Source organism: Mauremys reevesii, linkage group 20 (assembly GCF_016161935.1).
Source record: "Mauremys reevesii isolate NIE-2019 linkage group 20, ASM1616193v1, whole genome shotgun sequence".
NCBI lineage: Eukaryota > Metazoa > Chordata > Testudines > Geoemydidae > Mauremys > Mauremys reevesii.
Genome location: NC_052642.1, coordinates 18,718,016 through 18,743,695, shown reverse-complemented (window position 1 = coordinate 18,743,695; position 25,680 = coordinate 18,718,016). Strand labels below are relative to the sequence as shown.

Here is a 25,680-nt window from a genome sequence, read left to right as displayed (position 1 = left end):
TATCAGTTCCACTGGTTAGTGAAAGTTAGCCATTAGATATTCGTATGATGTCTCTGAGTATAATATCATGAGTAATTAATGGATTATATAGTTTTATAATAGCCAGTAGAAGAACCTGGTAGCAAAAGCCACTTCTTGTTTTCATTATGCTTTGTAAAATACCAGTCTGAATAGCAACATGCCACTTATGTACTGGGTTAAAATGATGTAATTTACACTGCTGACATCAAATATAATCCTATCTGGATATTAAATGGAGAATCCAGCTTACTGGTTTTAAGTGCTAATTTCACTGTGTATGGAGCTGAAGTAATAATTTTCAATCTTTTCTGAACTTCACTGGAAAAACGCAGGCCGTGCAGCATGATTTAATACCTTGCTGTGGGTCATCTGTTTCCACAAGAGTTTCATGACACACAGCAAACCGTCAAGAATGTGCCCACCGCAACCTTAATGTGAGTGGGTCTTTGTCCGGTTTGTGCACTCTTTGGCAGCCTGGAAACAGAAACCAGATGCAGATATGGTTCACCCTGGGTTTAAAAAAAAAGGGGGGGAAGGAATCTGTGGCTATCTTGGAACCCAGCAAGGGTGGGAAGAAGGTAGCCAAGGATTTTGCTGGCATCGCCTTCTGGCAGATGTCCAGTGCAGGTACTCTGTCTGGAAGGGATACGATTGTCAAATAATATGGATTGGAAAAGAATTTGAAGGAAAACATCCCTTATGGGAGCTGAGTAAGGGTGGCTCCTAAGTCTCATCAGCGAGGAGCCAACACCTCCTCCTTTTCGTAGCCCCCTTTAAAGTTGCTGAGGAAGGGGGTTTGGGGTTTCTACATCTGGATCAGCAGGGAGCCGACCTCTTCTTCCCGCCTCTGTATGAGCTCTGTACTCCCAGATATTATAAGTGAATAACATTGCAACCTAATTAAACCACACCATGGCCTCATGTCTTTCTTCCAGTGTGGACAGAAAATAATTGTGTTTAGAAAATTATGTTTTCCCCACAAAATGTCTTGTTCAACTATGGAAACAGGCTGTTTTATCATAGACAAAAGATTACAATTTCAGTGCATGATCAAACAAAGAGAAAAAAAGCTGATTATATAAATTCATATCTCCAACTATAAAGGTAATACAAAATCTGCTGTTGCATAAATATTTTCCTTTTCTCTAATTTGCACCATTTCTCTTTTTAAAGGGTATTTAATTAATGTGTATTGCATTCCAAAGAACTATTTCTTTCAATTTGTCAGCACCACCTATATTCTAGGTATTATTTTTTGTACCAAACACACAAGACTGACAACAGTACAGAAATATCACCATTCTAGAATTTACAGAGTACATTCTCACCTTAATGCACAGAGAGTTACATGATAAAATCCCCCAACTATGAGATAAGAATACAGCTTTTTATGTCAAAAGCACTAATAGTAAAGATGCTTTGAACCGCACACTACTATTAAGGAGTTTTGACATAACAGATGGGATGTCAAAATCAGTCCGACTGGTCACCACAAGTGAAGATATACATGACATACATTCAGTTTTAGTTCTTTGAAATGTGACTTCATTCCCAAGATCTTCAGGGCATTTACGACGTTTTATAACTCATTAATTTAGGCAAGCGGAAGATGTTGATTCCCTGGCCCTTTTACTGACCACTGCGTAGTCAATCAAAAAGTTATTTCTCTGTCCTAAGAAGACTAATAGACATATTACTTGTCAACTGGACAAGATTCACTAACAGGATGCATCTCACCTGCCCACAACCATTCTTCATCTGCAAAGAGGAAGGAGGGGAAAAGGTGCTTTCTTTGAGGTTTTTAAAATATTTTCAGATCACAGTTCACAGCACTCCAAAGAAAGGGAAGGGCAGAATCTTGAGTTACATATCAACAAAACATCTATCGTCACCACGAGTTACCTTAAATATATTTGTTTAATTGAAATTACCCATTTTATTCTCAAATCTAGGTTGAAGAAATATTTTAGGAAAGTTATGGTCCCTACCTTCTGGAAGGAAAGTGCATTAGGAAACCTAATTAATTACCGTAACTTACCTTAGTATTTCAGCTATATCTATATTAGTCCTACTGTTCCTTCATGCATTATAGCTGTTTGAGGCTGAAAGTGCCAGAAAAGACAAATTAACTGCAGTCTCTGTCAACTGATATTCAACACTCAACTAAATGAGTTCAGATGCCAATGTTTACTAAGTCATCATGTGCATGTACCACACTGGACTACTAAAAGACTGATGTAATTTTTAATTCCCTAAAAGAAGCATAATACACATTGTGACGTTCCCCTCTGGTGTTATCTGGACTGGTGATCTGCTAGGCCACTCCAATCCTTGACTCAGGGAGACAGTCTTTCCCTGCTCTGCTGTGAGAACCCCCACTCCTGGACTGTTCACTCACAGACTCTGGCATGTAAGCTGCTCCCAGCTACTTGCAACCGAATGACACTAGCCAATATCTCCGGTCCCAGACACAACCCTAGGAACCTCCGTCTTGCAGTGTCCAGTTATACCTGCTGGACACTGCAAGCTTCTATGACTTCGTCAATTTAACAAAGTAATTGATGTGTACCAGGCTTGTTATCCCAAGGGGAGCATCTGACACACTTCAAACCAAATGCACTGCTTCAGGTAGAATAAAGAAAGAGATTTATTAACTATAAAGATAGATTTTAAGTGATTATAAGTCAAAACATAACACTTCGGATTTGGTCAAATGAAATAAAAGCAAAACGCATTCTAAGATGATTTTAACACTTTCAGTGCCCTAACAAACTCAGATGCTTCTTACCACAGGCTGGCTGGTTGCTTTTTAGCCAAGCTCTCCCCTTTGATCAACACTTCAGTTGCTTGGTGTGGTGGTGTCTATAGATGTAGGTGGAAGAGAGAGGAAGAGCATGGCAAATGTCTCTCCCGTTTATTATGTCCTTTCTTCCCTTTTGGCTTTGCCACCCCTTCAGAGTCAGGTGAGCATTACCTCATCACAGTTCCAAACTGACCAAAGGAAGGGGAGTGACTCACTCAAGACTCTAACAGGTTCTCTTGTTGCTGGCTAGGCCAGCGCCTTTTGTTCCTGTGAGGCTGGGCTGGGTTTGATCCTGATGAGATGTGAATTGCCCCTCTGCTTCAGGAGAGTCTTCGTCTGGGCTTGCTTTAAGCCATGAGGATATATTTTCAGCCTCATAACTATATACATGAAATTATACCCTATAACATTACTGTAACATTTACTATAACATTACTATAACAACTACGCTCAGTGCATCATGAGCCTTCCGAAGACACCCAACATGACAAACTTTGCATTGGATACCACACAATCATTTTATAAGGATGAACATGGGGGTGTAGGGTGTTCCCCTGAGGTACAGAGTATCACTCACAAACTACATTTTTTACTCTTCACATACGATACAAAATTTATGATGGTGAAGGAACTTACCACTGGGGTTAAAAGCCATGCAGCAAATAGGCTTTTCATGTGCAGGGAAGTGGGCTACAATACCGCTGCTATCAGAATCCTCGCTAACAATCACCTGCATAATATTAATGGAGACAAAGGAGGGTTAGGTGTTGCTGTATGGTACAATCTTTATGCAGTAAAAGTTGCACAGTCATTCAACACCCACTCATTTCTGCACTTCTCTGCAGAATTTTGAAGATTCTGTAAATGACTGCCTGAAGAGTAGAAATCCTACAGGCCTCTTCATAAACAGTGGAAATTCATGCCGGGATTACTAACACTTGAATATCCATTTTACAAAAGATACATACTAGCATGAATTAGAAATATTAATACATGTAAAACTATTGGAAACATCCAGACACAACTGCACAATTTTCTGCACTACTTTGTAGATGACATGGAGTGATTTTTAAAGCATACAGCTCCCATACTGCAGACTAGAAAAAACTGGACACACAACATGAGGCACAGGGAGTCCCTTTTACTTATCGCTTCCAGATATAACTAACCCTACTGCTGCTCCGCTGCATGAAGTGTTGGTGGCTGCAGAGGAGGTTTGTGCGAGACTCTGTATCCTGGGTATTATGAAGCTAGGCTCCATGTCTAGATTGCTGCAGGATGAGGCAGAGTTGTTGCCAGTAGGTCTACAATTAGGAGGATCCAGTGGGGGCAACTTTCTACTTCAGAATAGAATCTCCTGTTCCATCCCGGGGACTCAAGCAGCAGCTGTAGAGAAGCTGTGGAATTACCTCACTTTTCTTCAGGTTGGTAGGTGGACTTTGTCCTGCAACAGGCCAATTTGTTTGAGCTAGTCCAAGAGGCATTGATGAGGGACAATTTCAGCCAAAAAGCACACATAATTCCTTAAGTGTAAAGGACAAATAATTTTTCTAGCAAGACGATAAAAAAAAATGACAGAAAAAGAACTGGTAGCACAAATGGAACCTACGAAGTGGAAGGTGTCACTTAATCATGACACAGGAAAACCTTTTCCTTGGTAATATTTAAAATATACGTAGCAGAACTGTCTGGAAGTAGGAAAAAAGACTGCTTATACAAAGGAAAAAAATAAAGATTGAACACTTCTCTTAGGTCATCTAATCCATCTTCCTGGTAGTGCAGGACACTTCACTACAATATGTTCCCATTGTTTTATTATAATCTTGTTTACCTGAAACCAGTTTAAAATATCAAAGTAGAGAGTAGAAAGTATCTACTTTGGCCCATGATCCTTGGTTTTCAATGTTCTGTTCTCCCCATCTATAAGCATTGTGATTTGTATCCTTCCCTTGAATGACAAGGAATTCATGTGGTCAGACACCCTAGCATACAGAAGAGGAGAGTTCAGTGCGTATATTGAAACAACTCTCTTATAAATTTAGTTATTGACAATCGTTAAGCACTGGAATAGGCTCCCAAGGGAGACTGTGGAATCCCCTTCACAGGAGGTTTTTAAGAACAGGTTAAATCAACACCTCTCAGGAACGTTCCTGCCTCAGTGCAGGGGGCTGGACCAGATGACCTCTCAATATCACTTCCTGGCCTATGTTTCTATGATTCTAAGTAACCTGATTTTTTCCATCTTGAAATTTCCTTGTGGTGGATTTTAAATAGCAGTACTAACAAAACAACAAAACAAAACAAAACAACCACAGGACTACTTAGGTTAAAGATACTCAGGAGGTTTTGGATTATAACCCTGCCAAGCCAAGTATCCATCTTAACATCAACATTAGTCAACTGCCTTTAAAAGAAGTACATTGAGAGAACACCAGGTTCTACACATTCAATCTCCTGAATGGAGAGATGCTTATGTGTTGACATGAACCATATGTGGACTCATATCTTTGGTTAGGATTGCCTTTAGCCTGGATTGTGAGAGAGAAAACTTGTAACCTAATTATTATGTTGCGACATGATAGATTCAAGGGCCAAATTCTGCCTCAGATAAAAACTGTCTGAGGCTGAAACTGTCCCGCCAAGGTTTATCAAGATCTGACTACATGAAAATGTGTTCTTGATCATCAGAAAATGGAATTAAAACACTGCATGGATTCATTATCAGATGCAAGAAGAGTAGGTGGAGAGGTACTTTATTATTCAGTTAAAATGATGATCGTGTTAAAGATAAAAAACCCGAAACAAAGCAAAATAATCCCAGAAAATTATTAATGAAAAACATTTGACAATTTATTAACAATGTAACCCATATTAAGTGAATGGCATCTACAGTAAATAAGCAAGGGTCCAGTTTTCTAATGTCAAATTATTTCTCCCAAGTTTCTAATAATTTGTCTGTTGTGTTCCAAAATACTTTTGAGGGCATTTAAAACTTCCTTTTCTTAACAGTCATTGGATAATTTGAAAACATTATTTCTATGCTTCGAACGAGAAATCATCTTAAAATGTTTAAAGAAGTCATATAGAGATGAGGAGGCCTGCGCCCAACTTATTTTAAACGTTCAAACTACTTGGCACTATCACATACGGACAATTATGGTTTTGCTTTCCGTTGTCAGCATTCTGTACTGATTCCAGAACCACTAAGAAAAGGGTCTGGAGATCTTCCTAAGAGCATTTCAAAGAAACAGTGTTCCTTTTCTCAGCCTATATAAGCTGCACTGAATAACTCATATACATCATCTTTTCACAGCTTCCACTCTTATGTAACTGTTATGTAGTCTTACCCTAGGCCTTCTCATCATAATTAAAGATAGCAGTTGCCCCCTAAACTAGTATCACACATGAAACAGCAGATTTTTAAATCCAGTCATGTTACATCCAGTTTTTGTTAACCTGAAATTTGTAGATATCAGTATTCATCTAAAGCACAGTTAAAACAAGTTAATATATATTATCAGATTTGTTGCATGTGCAAATTTTTATACAGACAGCAAACATGATTAATTCAGTGTGGGTTTCTTTTAAGCAATGAAAGTTGCACTAAGATGATTATCTCTACAACAAAAATCTCTGTACAACGGTCAAAGAACAGCCTGGCCGTTAGGAAAACGCAAACACTTTAGTCTGAAAGTATAATGACAAATAGGGATTCCACAGGATCATTAGGCATTGTAAAATGCTTTGGACACTCTAATTTGAGTACACCATAAAGCCAAAAATTTATCATTCATAGGTTAAACTAATGGTGTTCAAATTTTAAAATGGCTTTTCAGCTACTTCTTGAAATGCTCTTCCTGGAAGGGCGTAATTTGTGAATGATTTAAAATCAGTTTTCTAATAATCTCCGGTTCTTCATACAAAGCTCACTTACAAACATAACAAATGAACTACCTTTTAATCTTTTCACTAGGATTTACTATTCCACTGTTTGTGATTTTTTTAAAGGAATAAGAGTAAATTGATTTCTATTGTCTCCTTTCTACATTCAGAAATGCATAACCTGCCTTGAAGGCTGTGCAACCCCAAAATGATAGAGAGTCCAACTCTTTGGAAAGCTGTCTTATTCAAATGGAAATGTCAGTGTCTCGTGTTTACCTAAACAGAGAGTAAGAACTCAAAACTTTGAGACTCAAAAATACAGAAGTTAACAGGAGGTGGAGAGCTCCTCCTACAAGTGATCCTCCGACTCTCATGGCTCTCAGCCCCACATTGTCTTTCCATCTAATACTTCTCACTCCCTACCATGGCAGCCACTAAGAAAATGGGGTTAGTGACCTCACATACCTGCCAATGTGGGGAAATAGGAGGCTAAAGACACATCCCTCATGTTTTCAAATTCAACATAAAAAAGGAAATTACACTGGAATACAGGAGGCAAGTTAGTCGGGACCTGCAATGGGCAATTCATCATTTACTTATATTTAAAAATCTTCTGGCTGTACCTGAAACTTTTACTGTTTTTCCCCTTCTCGCATGGCTGATTGGTCAGTTGCTGTGGTAAGCGAGGGAGAGGCCTTTTTCACATCTCTATATCGTCTCTAACATCTCTACACTACAATGGAAGGAAGAGGCAAAGGCTTCTCCCTGGCTGACCTAATGATCAGTCTTGTCAGCCAGAGAAGAGCCCAGCAATGAAATCTAGGCTGTGGTCCTTTCAAAGCTCTTCCAAAAGGCAAAGTATGAAGGCCTAGTCTGCCTGCAGATTTTGTACCCCGTGTAACTTTTTCAGTTAGATGCAATTTTTTTTTTACTGATCTATTACCCCTACTGTGGACACAACAATACTAGTATAAAGATGTCTTTAACTATACCCCTGTAACTGTAGAAGAGGGGCAACTTTCATTTATAGGACAAGGCTGAAGGACTGAGGCAATGAAAAAGGTATTCAGATCAAAGGGGATTCTTCTAGACAGACTTCACAGAAGATGGGATGGGGACACTTTACCCTGATGCTGAAATGAAAAGTTTTCTGCAACGGTACTGGAGGGGCTGGAGTGAGTTGAGAATTACCCATGGGTGACTGGGAGGCACATTAAATCAATGTTGATGTTGTAAAGCCGGTCCCTTTCCACCAGTTCATACTATGTGCAACTGAGAAGCGTGGAAGTGGGAATCCTTTCTTGGGAAAGAATGGCACAAATTGCCTAACGTGTTCAGCTGCTGCCAGAGTGGGGAAGCCCCCAATCCCGTATTTTCATGCTGGGACTTTTTCAAACTCCATGGCAGTGATTTAAACACACTCCTTTTGGTGTTAAGATTAAAAGACCATGACAAAGTCACCTATCGTAATAGGTTCATAAATCCAGCCACTGTCCTCACAAATGCATGGTAACTCAGCATAACAAGGTTACTCAAATATCTTCTTTACATATTTCCCCATCATCAGAAATTAAGAATTCCACAAAAATAACATTAGGCCTTTTCTGTTGAGACCCTGAAAATCACCACTCCTCTTATCTGAGATGCCTAACCAGCGCCTCATCCAGATAGCTGCAATATGATGTTCAGAAGAAGCAGCTCTACCCAGTGCTTAATTGAACATGATGAGTCACTGCTGTAGCTCTATCAAGCTAATTGCATTGAAGTTCAACAAAACACTAAGTGATAAAAGATTAATAAAGTAGCCTTTATCTTGTTTAAACAGAAAAACAGACAAAAACCCAACAGGATCATTACACATGCTATTAGAATACAGTGTTTGCTTTGAGGGCAAGAGATAGACTAGGAAAAAAAGGCTTTAGTTTAAACTGTGTTTTACTTCATTTTTAGTATGTTCCATGTTGTTGAACAGAAGCTATTGATAATTGTGACTTCAATTATTGTAATCTTTAAAAGCAAATTACATGACTTACCCCAGTGGAGACATGCTTTTAAAAAAAATATGAAGGTAACACAAATAAAAATGGACACAAATTGAATCAAGTTGGTCTTATTCTTAATACAATTAAGAAAGAATGATTCCCATCATCATAAAAATCAAACTAAGCAATTTAGCAACAGAAATATGAAGAATACAATATTCTATATCTATTGCATATACAAAAATATCTTCATTAAAGTCTCAGTGGATTGAAATAGCTAAAGTCAGTGTATTGTCAGCTTCAGGTCCTAAGATGTATGTGCAAAAAAACCCCAAAACCATTATAGCTAAGGTCAAACATCAGTGGAAAAGGGCTAAAAGTGATAAATCTGTGGCATTAACTACTGCACTCCTTTTAATAGAATCCAGCATAAACTCAAAACAGCCTTGCGCTCAGACTGAACCATTTATCTGAGACAAAAATGTCTTCTTGACAAAAAGCAGATCCCCTTTAATAAAAGTAAGGCAGACAGTATTATGCTCTGAGGGAATCCTGTTGCTATATTTTATTTTTATTTACATTATTATATATATATATATAGCTGTAATACATGTAGATATAAAAAGTGAAGTATATAATGAGTGTTCGAATACTAAATTAACTTTTGTGAAAATTGTACTTTGTTGTAAGTACCAGTACTGGGATTTATCACCAATGGAATTGCGTATGCCGTTAAAGTTTTACTATTGAAAACCCTTTATTCTTTAAACCTTTTGTTTTACCATAAAGTTTCACTATGATTCTTGCTCCCTGATAAGCATCTTTATTTGGTTCAATTGTTATCAGCTCCTTACCAAATGGAAATGAACTTATGGAACTGCAGCAGTCTGCCCCCTTTTTTTTTTTTATGAAGAATTCCTCTTTAATGCAATAAAAAGTTAATAGGGAACAGGAAAAAAAAACCACCAGTCACATTTTAAAACATAAAAAGACCAACATGTTATCTACCTTATAATTTTTCAAAGTTAACATTAAAAAATTTTCCTCAAATATTTTCATGTGTTTTGAATGATCAATGAGTAACACAATGATATACCATTAATCACATCACTCTATCAAAAACATTAAGAATCAACTAAATGTTAGATGTTTAACAGATTTATGTTCAGTCACAAAACTGCCGGCTTTTGGAAAAGGTCATTATTTCAGACTAAATGTGGGTGGCCTAGTTGATGAATTAATTAAGAATAAAGAATCAAAGGTCAAAAGAAAATAATTTTTCTATAAAACTCAAACCACTAAAGGTTTCTGTATTTATTTCCAATTAGGGAAAAAAGAGGACATCTGTAAAGGTTCGTTTTTATCAATTTAAACTAATTAACAGATCCAAATAAATAGCCACTGCAGTTAACTGAAAAGTTTGGTAACACTTCATTAAAAGGAAGTTTAAACAAGCACACGGACCGTGGTAACATATTTTGGTTGACCACAAAGTTACTTAGGATTCTTGATAATTATTTTTATTCAGTTTTTAAATATAATCCAAATAATCCAATAATTCAACATTTCTACACTTTTCTTTTAACGACACTACAGTTAAAAACTTTCTCAAAGTACCACTGTTTTTAAAAGAAGGAACTAGCATATAAACAACTGCCACATGTGAGATTTCACTAACATGTCTATATTCATAAGATTTACTAAAAATATTTTCCTCAGAGATTTACAACATTACATCTCTCTCTAGTTAAATTCAAAGATTTCTTCGGTGTACAAATGTGTGTATATGTCTGTAGAAAGCTAATAATGTTTCAAATTAAGCAATATTATATCTCACTAAATGCACTGAGTGCTATCTTGCATTCGTTACACTGGCTGCCTATAAAAGGGTAAACTGAATTTTAAAACGAGAGAGAGTAATGCCAGTTTAAAATTCTAACACTTCTGGCCTATGTTCAATACATGCTCCTTAACCCTAATTTTTGCAGGTAAATCTGCATATCACACACATACATCCCCCGCAATTTAGGGTTTATACTGTCATATCCAAAGTCAACAATCACACGTTCTGCTGTTGTAGGCCCCATGATATGGAATGAGCTCCCCAGTGACACCTATTTCATTTTATCCTTTACCTACTTCTTTCCCTTTCAAAAGTATTTGCAGGAGAACCACTACTGGCCATTTATATTTATTACTTTCCTTTCCTATGCTTTTTGTTCCACTTTTTAAACTGGACCCTCGTTTGTTTTTAAATATCTACCTCTTAAAGAGGTCATTTCATTATTTTTATTACACTGTAATTGTTTTCATTCCATTATATAATACAATGCCCCGAGTTCTTTGTCAGAGGTGGGGTTAGTGCTACGTGGATAAATAGGGTGATTTTGAAATTCACAAAGGGCACTTAGGTGCCCAGCTGAAAATCATTGGAAGTTGGGCACCTGACTCCCCTCCATGTCTCTGAAACTTGCCTCCAGAGCTGCTATTATTTCTGACTATCCTTTAAGAGACACACACACACCTCACAATGCACAGGTCCCTGGATGAAAGGGCTTTGCTACAGTGTCTGGAAAGAGTTAACTCAATCCAGAATACAAACTTCTCTGGAATCAAGAATTCCCAGTGGTTTCCCATGCGATTTAGGAAGACCCAAGCTACCACTGAGCATATCCATTTCAATTCAAGAGAGATGTAATAGCCCAAACCACAAATCCTCATCCTTTCCTTTCCACCTGGGATGAGTCAGGGATTCTACCCTTTGGTGCCTCATATCTACTTTGTCATTTCATTTCTCCAATTGAGTCTAGATCTGGATACTATATCCTATCACTGCCCGCTTAATCACTGCCAGGAACTGTGCCTTGAAAGCGAAGATAAAAATACACAAGGGATTTGACCTGTAACTGTAGAACAATTATTTCATCTGAGCATGGGCCTAACCTTAGACCAAGGGTCGGCAACCTGCGGCACGTGTGCCAAAGGCGGCACGTGAGCTGATTTTGAGTGGCACTCTGCTGCCAGCCGGGGTCCCGGCTGCCGGCCCCACTCAGCCCGCTGCCTGCCTGAATGAATGGAACTCCAGGCCAGCAGCAAGCTGAGCGGGGCCGGCAGCTGGGACCCCGCCTGGCAGGGGCCGGTCGACGGAACCCCACACTGGCAGTGGGCTGGGCTCAGCCCACTGCTGGTCTGGGGTTCAGTCTGCCACCCATGCTGCCAGTCTAGGGTTCCCTCCGCCGGCCCCTGTAACTGTAAAATGTATTACTGGCATGCGAAATCATTTCCTTACTGTAATTTAAGAAGACTTGGCACATTACTTCTCAAAGGTTGCCGACCCCTGCCTTAGACCTGTGAGTAACCCACATTAACCATCCAGCTCAACCACTCTCCATCCCACCTGGGTGAACCCAGCAGAGGTTCGAGGAATGGGGCAGGTGTGGAGGTGGGGTAAAACACACTCTACACAAGCCAATTTGCCATGACAGGGTCAATTCCTTCCAGACACAAAATATAATGAGCAAGGATCAACCCAGCTCAGTAGTCATATAGACAGCAACTGAGCAAGGTGATTAACCACGTGCCTACCTTTAAGAATGCAGTGCAGTTGTAGCCATGTCAGTCCTAGGATATGAGAGAGACAAGATGGGTGAGGCAACATCTTTTATTCCACCAACTTCTGTTGGTGAGAGACAAAAGCTTTTGAGCTACACAGAGCTCTTCTTCAGATCTCTCTGACCAACAGAAGTTGGTCCAATAAAAGACATTACCTCACCCACCTAGTCTCTCTAATACCTTTAAGCATGTGAGCAGTCCCATTTCCTTCAGTGAGACTACTCACACATTTAAAGTCAGGCATCTGCTTAAGTGCCTTGCTAAACTGGAGCCTGAATCAATTATGCTATGAAAACTATCCATGTCTGTCGAGGTAGTGCAAACGGATCCTACATCATCTAAGCAGTAACCTGTCACCTCCTGCGGACGTACCTGGTCCCATCAGCATGAGAGAGCAGGAGCGTTCCCAGTCTCCTACCAACTGACTCTTATTTCCACTCCTCTGCACTACAACTAGGTAATTCATCCAGCCAGCAGAATTTGAATCTGCCATGTTCAAGCTAGGATCTGTGCACAAAACTTGCTGATTCAACTCAGTGATGGGGGAAACAGAGTAGGAGGGTAGCATCTGGCAATGACTCAGAAGGGACACAATCGCAAATCATACACCTTATACAGGAAAGTACCCTACAGAGGCAGTGTTGTACAACAACCAACTTTTTCTAGGCCACATAAAAAATTAAAAACTATCTCCCAGGTTTTTGTTTACCAAGCTTCTTCATTGATAGACCTAGACCTTTCTGAAGTTATGAAAAGGCCTTTTGTGGCCAAAAAACCCCCAACAACATAAACGGAAGTTATTTCCCCTTATTAGAAAAACTCATGCAGAAAATTCTGAGACCCAGCTCCACAATGAACATAAATAATGAACCCCAATACTGTTTACATATCCCAAGTGACAAAAATACAAACGCCAGAAAGTTATTTCTGAATTCAAATGATCTAAGAATAATGTCTACCTCAAAGCCTGTTACTTTAGGGGTTTAAGACAAAAAACAATTGTTTCACTACAAATAATGGCTTATTTTTGATATTGTAGTGTTAGCTGGGCAAAGCAACTGTTATCATTTTTACAACTACTTTTCCACAGTGTCCTTTAGGTTTGATTATTCCCTACCACTGGTAAGGTCAGAGGACAAGTTCATAAAAACCTCTAAATCAACAAGACGACTTCAAAACCCAAGATAAATCATTTTATTTCTAAGCCTATGCAGAATAGTCAATGCACAGACAAGAACATCAGATATAATGACTGCATTAAACAAGGCTTCATGAGAAATTTATGAAGTAGAATTTTTCTTTTTTTCTGGCTTTCTAAGAAAAGGCAACAGAAATTTTTCCAGGAAACAAAAATGAATCCCAAAGGCCAGCAGCCTTATTTTACTAACATGATCTTGTAAAATCAAATAAAATAGTGTTGTTTTCTATTTTCTGCTGGTTTTGTATTATTTTGGTTTTAAGAGAGAAGGGACTTCAATATCAAATCACTGGCAACACTATATGGATTTGATTATCTTTAAATTAATTCTTGGAAACATTAAAATATCAGACAGCATCTTATAAACCTGGGAATGAAAATATTTTATTTTATCATCAGTTAGGAAACATACATAACATGACCGATTTTTAAAAAAATATCTTACCAAGGTAACATAGCTGTACACACAGTGCATCCTAAACATTAGTGTGGGCCTTTGAGGGGTTGGGAGAAATAGGAAGGAATGAGGGTGGGGAGTTGTTCTTTTTGTTTTTAATTCAGCAAATGTTGACAAATAGATTATGGAAAAACTCAATTTGCAGAACCATCATAAATAATTAAACCAGTTAGAGTCTTGCATTAGTTAGAGTCTCCAGGATCAGGCCCTTAAAAAAGAAATGATTAATTGAAGTAAATCAATAAGAAACCTACGACACCTTTATTTTATAAAGAAACTTCATTAAAACATTCGTTTCCATTTTAAATGGTTGACATATGGGTTTTTTAAACAGATAATCTTATGTGGTACTACTGTGTTCTATAAATTAACTATGTTGTCAGAAAAAAATATTAAATGGCAGACTAGGACTCACTCAAACTTATGCTTTGAAAAGCTGAGTAATTTCAGACTTTCTACCCAAGTTCTCCATTTGCTTAGCTAACCATGGTCTCCCAATTATTACTATTTTACACCATATCAAACAATTCACCATATTTCTAGAGCACAGTCAAAATTTCCTGCTACATTATGTATTAATAAATGTAATCAGACCATACCCACATACAACTGGTCAGCATAAATCAATGTCACTTTTGAGCAAGTGTTAGAGGGACAGAAAGTGATACTTCACACTTGATGTTGTCAAAATGTCATGTAAATGCGCATTACAGGCTATATACATGCTGGCTTAAATTCATTCCCAAATAGCACTTCCTATGTCATAACAATGTGCATCTGTAAATTTGCTTGACCTGATAAAAATCATGGTTATAGTTTTCATTTGGAAATCTAAAAGCACATAATGCATTTTTAATTCTAAAGTCTTGTGACACTTAAAGCACTTCTGATACTCTTTTTTGTTTCTTTGCAAGTTGTATTACCTGCCCTTCTCCAACTGTCTCGGTATCAATAACAGTGATGATCCCAGGCACCAGAGGACTTCGACGAGTATTGCTATGAACTAAAATCTCTTCTTCAGTTGCTCCTGAAGGCAATGTCCCTGTCAGCTGTGTAACCACTTTCCCAACCATTGTAAGTCCAGTCTTTATCGTCTATAAAAAGAAAGAGAACCAATAAATACAGTTTTAGGGCTGTTTTTTCAGATCTACATTGAAATTTCTCTCACAGCACAATGAATGTGGTGACTAGATTGCTCATCACCATACATCAAGAAACACACAAAACAAATTAAATGGGTTTTTATAACTGACATACTAATTGTGTGAGACGCTACATGTAGTAATAGTCTATTTAAAAGGCTTAGCAAGCCACCAACAGAGTTTGATCTATCTTGTGAACTGGTTTTCTTTGGAAAATAAAATGTAATTTCACATATTTTATTCAGGGGCTTCAAAAACATTGATAAAAGGAAGAGAAGTATTCACTGTAATGTCTTTAGACATTATGTTATTTTTTTTCTTTTTAAAACTAACATTTTTATTTGTTTGTTCCTGCAGGTACTGAGCAATAGCCACCACAGTTGAAAGCATTACAATACACTGATATTATAATAACAGGGGACAGGTGCACAGAACCCATTGAAAGAAGTGCAGTGTGAGTACACAGATCACATTTCTATTGGCATATGACCTTTCTCCTCTATGATGATGAACTACAGAAATATACAAGGTTTGTCCTTCATTTCATTTGATACGTCACCTCAGAGATGGTAACAGGGATCAAATGTAAGTTGTAGCTGCAGTGAGAGGAATAAAGGCATTACACATTCACTGCATAAGAATGGCCATACTGGGTCAGACCAAAGGTCCATCTAGCCCAGTACCCTGTCTTTGAACAGTGGCCAATGCCAGGTGCCTCAGAGGGAATGAGCAGAATGGGTAAACAAAGTGATCCATCCCGTCGCCCATTCCCACTACGTAGAGAAATACTTACTTAGGACCAAATCATGCTTGACTTACTCATATGATAATAGTCCCACTGAAGGCAATGGTATCCAGATGAGTAAGACAGGAAGGATGTGGCCCTTTCTGGATATAAAAGGGACAGACATTTATTTCTCAAGAATTCACCTTTTGGAGTCCTAATATTGTTTGAATAGGAGACCCAAAACCAGTAACATTAAAGGCTACATCTTCAAAGTAGTGGGAAGGAGAACTTCCAGCAGATCACACAAATCCTACTACCAGTAATGGGACTTATTGTTCATGCTTCCCAGGCATTGCTTTGAAATTTTATCCCTGGCACTGGGTTTTATACTTTACTAACTTTTTTCTACTGGTGCTGGTGGAATAGGACAATTTGGGAGAGATGGGTTAAAAAAACTACAACTCCGTAATGTTTTTCCTGGTACCAAGGACCGCCTCTGATAAATAAATATAATAGGAGCTTAAGAACAGAATGACATTGCGACAAATAAATTCTTAACTAAAATGACAAGCAAAGCTGCCTGCTAAATTGAAAAGGAAAAAAGATACAGATCAAAAACTGAAACCAAGAATAAGCCACAAATCAATTGTAACTGCTTTGTTTAGTGCTAAAAACTCAAACTGCAGTGATTAGAAAACACATTAGTGTTCATCAATTAGCAGCCAAACGTTTGCTTTAATAATTCATAGGAAAAGACTTACACAAAGTCTGGTAGTGTGTTGTCAGGAAAGCCTCTGAAGGACCAACAGAATTAGGCGCCACACTGTATTGATGGCAATTTCTAGCCAGGAAGCCTGATTAACCTCTGAGATGCCTCTGTTGATGTACTTACCCCATTAATGCTAATGGAGATGCTACCACTTAAAACTGAGCCATGCCTTTATCAACGGAATACCTTTTGGTTTTAAAGTGTTTAGTAATATATCCTGCTATTTGCTTCTTATCTTGATCTTTTCATACTCACATCAATGAATAAGAAAGAACAAACTTTAACAGCTAATGTTTCATCCAGAAGATTAAAAATAATATACAACAAAACAAATAACGGTATCTGAAGGGAAAGACCTAAAAGTTAATACCACAATACTGTGTTATAACACACAGGCCTTCAGAAAAAACTGACCAATACTGATGTGACATACATTTGTAATTAAGAGCATACACTAATGCAGTGGTATTTCATGCAGCCAGAAAATGTAAGCATGACAGACTCAGTAAAATACATAGAAAGATTATGTGGCAAGAACAGGTTAGAATGAGCCTCTTAAGAAAGTAACTGCAATATTATATCTAGTTAGATTATATAGTTACACGCACACTATTTAAGTCTTTCTTTGAAAAACATAGCATGCTTATCTAACAAGTTGAACTACTGTCATATGTTATACCAGATTGTGACTGCAAGCCGTCTGAAAAATAATAGGTGTACAAAGATTTGGCCAAGTCCATTAGTACATAAATATCAGTGCAAAACCATTACGTTACTTATTCCCTTGTGCTATGTGAATATTTGCAAAAACTTCCCTGGTAATCTTTAACCTTTCCCATGCCATATCAGCTGTCCTCCCTATCCATTAGTGCTAATGGCCTTGCTCTCACATAAGCTGTTAGTACTCATTAAGAAGTTATCAGGTATCAAGAGAAAACAGATGCAGTTTTTGCTAAATCACTTTACCACCTTGGGATTAAGATACACCAAAAAAGAATCAACTAGAGCAGTTATTAGGTGACAAGAAAACTTGGTTTATAATATGATGTTAGACATTAGGCAGACCATCAAAAGAGGTTTTAAGTTTAAATAAATGTATGAGTTTTCACTTTTCAGCTTTCTTCATTATTGATGGGAATTCTCAGTGAGTGAACACAATGTTTTCCTAAAAATGAAATTCATTTTTTCAATGTTTTCTTGTAAACAACTTGCACTACATTTAAATGCAAAATCTCAAAACTTTGCGTAGTGCAATTAGACACTTAAAAAAACCTGTTCATCTTCATTCAAATATAAAGTTATTTTAATTTTAAAAAAACCTATGTACTCATCCACTGTTTAATCTAAAAAAAGACCACACCTTTAATTAACGGAGAAAATTAAAATGTATCATCCAATGACAGTTGAGCTGTTTAATTTTAACAAGGTCTTATGTCCTTTTAGTGATAAAATGATGTATTGTTCTTTCTCAAAAAGGGAACAAAAAGTTGACATAAAAATGTAAATGTTTCCAAATTAAGACTCTGGAAGGAGAAGCTGGAATATTTGAAAGAACCAAAGATTCTACTGATACACAAATACCCTGGTAATCAATAATTAAATCGAAAATATGGTTTGAACAACATAACAGTTCCTTTGATTCAAACAATTTTAGATCCAAATTTGAACCAAACTTTTGATGAAGTTCTGAAATGAAATTCTTGACTTTCCTTTCTCCAGACATGACGAGAACCATATGTGCTGAAAGAGCAGAAAAGTGGTTTCACGAGATATAGAGAGGAAGGGAATCTACTGGCTACCCTTAAGAAAGGTATGGAAGAGTTGCCTGCCATGCCACCCCAAGACTGAATTAGGAGAGAGAAGGCATACCTGGACACCTCTTTAAGAGACTAGAGAATGAGCTGGTCTGGCTGATCACCTTCTCAACACACAGTTGTTAGCAAAAAGCGGGGTCTCTCTTCAGGTAGATGGAGAAGCCAAAGGAGAGGAAGGGGATGGAAAAGCGTGTTCTTCCCCCCCCCCCCCCAAAAAAAAGCATGGATACTGCAGATAAGCAACTTCACATCTGGATGATTATCTAAACCAAACCCCTGGAAGTTCACCAATCACTAAAACCACTCAATAATAATGAGCTTCATTCCTGGAAGATGCTACATGCCTTCAGTCCCATTTCACTGACTTTACCGGCAGTGGAGAAATCCATGGGACCTGAAGCACACCATGCAAAGCAATTTTCATCTTTTTGAACAATAATAACTTCCCTGATACACGCTATTAAATTATCAACATTTTTAAATGTTTCTGTTTCCACGGCATTTACGTTCAGTGAAGCTGCTGAAATTTTCACTACTGTGATCTGCCTTAGAACACACACAGACAGTCAAACAAATGGGAAGAAATGAAAATAAGAAATAAGAAAATAAGATCAGAGAGGCAAAATGACCCATGGAAAAGTTAGCAACAGCAGAGAGGGGAGTTTTTGTCAGATGCATGAAGTGGGAATAGTGAAAACTACTCTGGCTGTTCAAAACAAAATCCTTCTAGACATCTAAAATAAAGATCATCAGATAATAAACCCATGATATTGTGAGTTTCTCCAATATTGCTGGGATAAAAAGAGAGATTAACTCTTTGGCACCAAGAGTCAACGTCTCCTAATGTGATGGTGGTTTTGAACTTAGCATTAAATGTTAACAGGGGTAGCTCTAGCACTGCCAGATAAAGGGATTGAGGATAACTCTTGAAATTGTTGATTATGCAGGAGGCCTACTTCATATGATAAACTCATGGGAACCACATTATGGAGAAAAAAAGCTGTTAGTTACCGAGGCATTTTTCAAGTTAACTCATCAAATGTCATCATAGTAAATATTTTCCACAGCTACCGAGTGTTTCCTCTGAGGATCTCCAAGTGGGAGCTCTCAGATGGAGTTCTATCACTATTACTCCTTACAAAACTTTATCTTTCTTCTCTGTGTAAAGGTTCCTCCACGTCCCTCAGTAAGAGATTGGAATCAAGACCCACAAAAGGCTGAATTCCAAGGTCATTTGAGAAAAAAAGAACTTTTATGGGACCGCTCCGAATTCAAAAGGGACAGAGTAGGGAATAAAAAAGAACATACACTTTAAAAGAAGCTAACACCTCCATTGATCAAAGGGATGGATCCTAGACCATTTCATGCAGATAAGATATAATCAGAGTTGAGGCCTGTAAAGGAAGATTTACTTAAACAAGCAATATGGTGAGGTAATGGGAAGGGCAAAGGGCAACAGATATTTGGAGTGTATATTTGCCTCTGACGTAAGTCAGTGTTTCAATTACCAGGAAGTGGCATTTTGCTTATTGCTACGCAGTTTGATTAAATCGGTCAAAACAAAGTTATTAACTTTGTTCCATGCTTTAGACTTGCTAACAGACACAAAAGTTTCAAAATTTGTTAGCAAAAAGCACAAACATAATTAAGACACCAATCCTGCAAATGCTTACACATGTGCACTCACTTAAGTAGTCCCATTGCCTTCACTTAGACTATTAACATGAGTAAAGTTCTGCATGTGCATAAATGTTTGCAAAATTGGGGCATAAATTTGTATCAGGTTTGCTCTAATCAGTTGGACCTTGGTCAACTAACAATAAAATAGCCTCCTGACTATCAAAATTTCAGGCTGAAAATATTTACTCTGTCCATTGATGTGGACATGGAAACAAGGAAAACACGGAAATCATATGGTTAAACAAGGAGGCTACAACGTTATTAACAGCCTACAGCTAACTGGAATATATCACCCAACACTAGCCTACACGTTTGTTCACTGATCTGAACTGGCACCTTGAGGTCCTACCTTGAAAGTGAGTGTGAACCCATGCTCTCTCTATACACACTCAGGCCAATCAAGGAACTCTGACTGGATACCAGAGTCCCAACTTTCTCCTCTCTTTCTTGGCAGAGGTAGGATAGAGGAGAAGAGCTACAAGTAGCAGCAGACATAGAGGTGCACTCCTGTCATTAGGCACATGAATGCCCAGGACCAGTGTCCAAGCAGCCCATTCGGTTTTAGAGTCTTCAACTGGACCCTTTCTAGCCTCGACTGCACTGGACTCCCCAAAAACAAACCTCCTGGATGCCAAGTGGAATGTGAAAAAAAAATCTACATAACTATTTGCCAGTTTCCCAATACAGGAAAGATGCACCTTCCCGACCCCAAAACTGGGAATCAGCCCAGCCCCTGGCACTCTCAAAAATCCAGCATATTAGTGAAAGGCACGACAAACAGGGCTACTCAACCCAGGACGCACCTTTTTTTTTATCATCCCCTTCCCAAACTTCAGCAACAGAAAGAGCCAGGACCCCGGCTTGCACTGCCCAATGGCAGCTGCCGTGGATGGGATGAGCCCCAGAGCCTGGACCCAGATGCTGCATGTGATCCTGTCTCCCCATACAGCATGAAGAAAGGAAGGAGGCAGAAGTGGGAAGCAGCAGCCCCCATCTACTAGAGGCAAAGAGGTAGGGATAGAGCAGGGAGGATGATGAACACTGTCTCGAATCCCCTTGGCCAAAATCTCCCTCCCTCCCCAGAAGGTTGTCTCCATTGTTCCCAGTCCCAACCACACTCCACCCCGGCTTGCAATGTATTAAATGTCTCATTTAAATATATGCCTTCCCCACCACTTATACTGTACACAAAAGTCCCTGAGTCTCCCCCGCCCCTATTTACACAATGGGATCACAACTAACCAAGAACCCCAACAATTGACAAGAGAAACATGGCATTTGGATGTAACTGAAGATTTCCATTCTACCCTGTACTACCAACCCAGAATTCCTTCCCCAAGTATTAGAGGGTTCGTAGCATGCGTATTATCTAATGGCTTTCTATCTTTTCCCAGCTCTGATTATTACCTTGCTGTTATATAGGGTCTCACACATTTTTCTTTCCTGCAACTATACAAATATTCTCCCTGTTTATTGCACCATCATTATTTTCAAGTTTGTATGTATTTGGCTCGTATGTATTGGGTGAAATTCTCCAGCCTGTATGATGCAGGAGGTCAGACTAGATCATCATAATGGTCCCTACTGGCCTTAAAAACTATTAATCTATGGTCTTGTCTAGGGACCCTTTCGTGCTTTCTGACAGACAGTCTCTGGCTGGATTTTTCAGTCCTTGTAACAACACAAAACAAAAAATTAGCCTTTGATCTGCAGGGACTATTCAATGTGTGCTACTCAGTTGTACAGAGTTTAAACAACATTGTGGCCTGCTCTTTCCAATGGCCTATCGGGCCAGACTCTTGCTTACATGAAGGCCACTTTATGCTGCTCTGGTAGTATAAAGTGACCCTCATGTAAACAAGAATCCAGCCTATTTGAGCACAGTTATAGCAAATGCTACTGAACTAGTTAGCTAAGCCACTTGCCCTTTTTAAAAAAAATGCTAATGCTGATGAGACGGAAAGTATTTTTTTCAACTTTTTCCACTGAGTGTGAAGGTACTCAAAGCAGATATTACAGATTTAAAATAGTATCTTCAGGAGGAGGAAGATCCAAATTTCCCCTCAGCAATGTAAAAACCTGTGATTTTTCTCCCCCTCCAACCACAGCACAGTTGAGTTCTAAAGCCATCTTGATGGAATACATTCATTTTTTTATTTGCTTTTATATGAAGCAGCATGACCTTTGCTTCTCTTTGTGGGTTCTTTAAACTGTTGTTTTGTTCAGTGCAGTTGTGCTTTCTATTCCATGCTATCATTTAGAGTCTCTTTGTAATCCCTATGATTAGAACTGTTTTGTTGTGTATTTCACAAATCACAAGGCTTGTGGTTATGAGAAAAGCTTGTAATCAGCATGAACTTCGCCAGCCAACACTGAAACTCACTTTTTTGTGTGTGAAAAAGAACTGACTTCTCCAAATGTGAGAGGTAAAATCTCCAGGAAAAAAAAATGCATGCTCTTTTGGCTTGCCTAAGATTTTTCCATGAAAACTCAGAAGCTTCCAAACACACAGAGGAACGCTGTTCCGACTAAGCAAACCATAGGCACTGGTATCTAAATGTAAACATTATTATTAACACTCAGAGGCTTTTTTGAAGGTTATAATAACTGGAGCTGGGTGAATAACTGATTTTTTAGTTCGGTGACTGAACTCAAAAAATCTGAAAAATAATTCGGTTTGTATCAACCTGAAACAACAATTTTTTAGGTTTTTATTGCCAGTGAAAAACAACAACAAAAAATCATTTCAGGTCTAACAAAATGCTTCCTTTAACTTGAAATGTTTAGTTTTCAGGGGGAGTAGGGGGGCTTGGGGTTTTCTACTAATTTTAATTTTGAAAATGTTGAAATGAAACATTTCTCTGTTTTTAGAATTTTTTCCCCTATTTTTTTTCCAGCCAAAACTATTTGCCGAAATAAATTCAGCCAGCTCTGGTAAAGTAAGTATATAATTAATTAGCTCTTCTATCCCTCAAGTACAATTTTATCACCCTTGAAATACAGTAAAAATATAGTATTGGAGCAAATATATCCACAAAGCACCAGGCACTGCTGTGTTTATAAACTGAGTATCAACATGCTAAGAGATCAGTCCTGCTTGAGTAGATTTAACTGAGAATGCTCACATGAGCAAGAGCTGGTAGTGTGACTAAAGGTTTGAAATATAAAAGGTCCAATCCTGAATGACACTGAGTGCCTACTGAGAGGCATGGAGCAATGGCTGCTCAGAAATGTGCAGGATCTGGCCCCTATATTTGGTTTTAATATTATTAAAGCAATTCCAGCACCTTTCTGAGATTCTTTTCTATTTTGTGAATTAGAAGGGGGGGGGGAAATCTCAATACAGTTCAGCAAGGGAATCTGATCATCACTGCACACGATAACTTCTTCCAGCGGTTGCTGATGTACTCACTTTGGCAGCACTAATGACTGTGGCAGTGTAAGACTGAATGTTGTCTCCACAGGCTCCACCACGGGACTGATGGCACCGGATCAGCTGCGAGGAGAAAGACAGCCAGCAAGTCACTATTATTAAACTATACAACCCCGTAACCCATTAGCATAGCTCTTATTTATCATGTACAGTGGCGTGTTTTTTCATACAAATAGCAAAAAGCCCTGCTCAGACACTTAACCCCTTTTTATAATCTTCTGGGTGCCACCCAGACTGTCGCATGCTCAGCTTTGGTTTTCAATTACAAGATGAGTAGTCCCTAAGAATTCATAAACTTTGAAATGGTGGGATTTTGGGTCTGGCAGCATTACCGCAAATAAATTTAAATAAACATAATCAACGGCTTTAGCGATGTCTACGTAACTTTAAATATTTGACATCCTATGAATTTGGATATGGCTTTCCCCCCTACTTCATTATTTTTTTTTTATTATACAGACTCCAGCAAGGAGAAAAATGACAAAAAAAAAAAGTTTGCTACATGTACATTTTTAATTCTTTGGGCTTTGTAGAGATTTAATATGTCTGCAATTGCATTGCTTCTAGACTGCTTTTCTTTTATTATTAATACACCAAAACAGGACACCTCTAGTCCCTATCAAACAATTAATGAAGACTGCCAGTTAAAAAAATGGCAAATGAGTCACTGATATTAAGTGTTGCTACATAGAAAATGTTGACTCTCTGTTGCTTCCTTCTATCATTTTTGTTGAAAGAAAGAGGAGAAAGGGATAAAAATCACCCTAAACTATATCTTCTCCTGAAAATGCCTCTTTGTAATTCTATTAAAATGGGTAAAAAAGTAAAAATTAAACTGAAAAAGGGAAATAGTCAATGTATCCGAGGGAAACATCAGTGGCTGAAGTTGCCTTTTGACCTATTTGTTTTCATAATTTGTTTAAATTTGCTGCTGCAGCATTTGCAAAACTTACAGATCAGTGTGTAAATTGAACAACTACTGTAGCTGACCGATGGGTGTGGTGTTTCATCAAGAGGCAGACCTAAATTTGGACAGAGGTATAATAGCAGGCAAATTAATAAAAGCTGCCTCTCTGATCGTCCTTGGCTCAGTTCTTACAAGCAGCTATTCCTGTCACAGGAATGTAACCAAGGGTGAACATGACAAAGGTAAGTGCTTCCATTTTAAAATACAAACCATACTCTGGTAACTGAAAGTGAAGTTTTCAAACACATCTTGTTTTAAATTTGCAGTGATCTTTTAGGACTACACGGGGTAAAAAGAGTGCTAATTACTTTCCTTGGCATCTCATTTTTCTCTCTTTGACTCTGAAAATAATCACAACTAATTCAATATTTTATGTTCTCAAAGACAGCTGTGGTCTAGTGGATTGAGCCCGGAGGCAGGCAGCCAGAAATTTTACCCACTCTACCCACTCACTTGCTGTGTGGTCTTAGGCAAATCCTTGGACCACTTTGTGACTCAGTTTCCCCTAATGGTTTAAATAGGCATACATCTGTCTTACAGGGGTGTTGAGAGTTATTGTTTGAAGAGCTGAACATGATTTTTAAGGTGTTAATTGCCAATCAAGCTATATGATGCAATCTTACATTGAAACTCTCCTTTTTCTGCCTGTACTGTTCTTGTATATCCAGGCCCTGTAAGCTCACACAGTTGAATAAGGTACAGTACATAGAGCAGAGGGATGCTATAACTGCAAACAAAACACAGCTGGTAGGTCTAACTTTTGGCCTACCATCATTTGTCAATGTCCTTTTAAAGATTGTAGCCTTTTTTTATTTTTATTTTTTAACAAGTCTGTTCCCGTGGTTTAGATAAAATCATTCTGGCTTCTCTATTACAGAAAATATTTAAAATTTAAGCCATTCCTTACCTTGTTTTCTGCATAAGCAAGCCAACGACTCCCAAGAGCAATGGGATTCATGTTTGGCCCCGGACAAGGATAGCAGCCTGAAAATTTTCAAAAGGCAGCACTGAGAAATATCTTAATGACTTCTTACAAAGAATTTTACTTATTGCCAAGAAAACAAAAAGTCTAAACAAAGAGCCTTCAATTGCTAATATCACTCAGCAAATGCTTACATTTTTGTAGCTGAAGATAAGATTGTGGCTAGATGAGCCATGTTATTAACAGTTAGTTAATTAATGGTAAATGCAAA

At 38.2% G+C, this 25,680-nt stretch overlaps 1 protein-coding gene and 1 long non-coding RNA gene across 15 annotated transcripts in view; one reads left to right on the top strand and one right to left on the bottom strand.

Moving 5' to 3' along the window:
• Nucleotides 1–25,680, bottom strand: part of BCAS3 (BCAS3 microtubule associated cell migration factor) — a 486,041-nt gene that overhangs the window by 364,433 nt on the left and 95,928 nt on the right. For all 11 annotated transcript variants that reach the window (XM_039507722.1, XM_039507724.1, XM_039507723.1 and 8 more), the window contains 4 exons: nucleotides 25,395–25,471; nucleotides 23,500–23,583; nucleotides 14,879–15,049; nucleotides 3,461–3,554 (listed from right to left, as the gene is read on the bottom strand). In XM_039507722.1, the coding sequence (XP_039363656.1) occupies nucleotides 3,461–3,554; nucleotides 14,879–15,049; nucleotides 23,500–23,583; nucleotides 25,395–25,471 (426 nt within the window). The remainder of the gene's footprint in view (nucleotides 1–3,460; nucleotides 3,555–14,878; nucleotides 15,050–23,499; nucleotides 23,584–25,394; nucleotides 25,472–25,680) is intronic.
• The window catches only part of LOC120387270, a 42,141-nt gene continuing 41,062 nt past the window's right edge, over nucleotides 24,602–25,680 (top strand). For all 4 annotated transcript variants that reach the window (XR_005590088.1, XR_005590087.1, XR_005590086.1 and 1 more), the window contains exon 1: nucleotides 24,602–24,669. This is a non-coding gene — a long non-coding RNA (uncharacterized LOC120387270). The remainder of the gene's footprint in view (nucleotides 24,670–25,680) is intronic.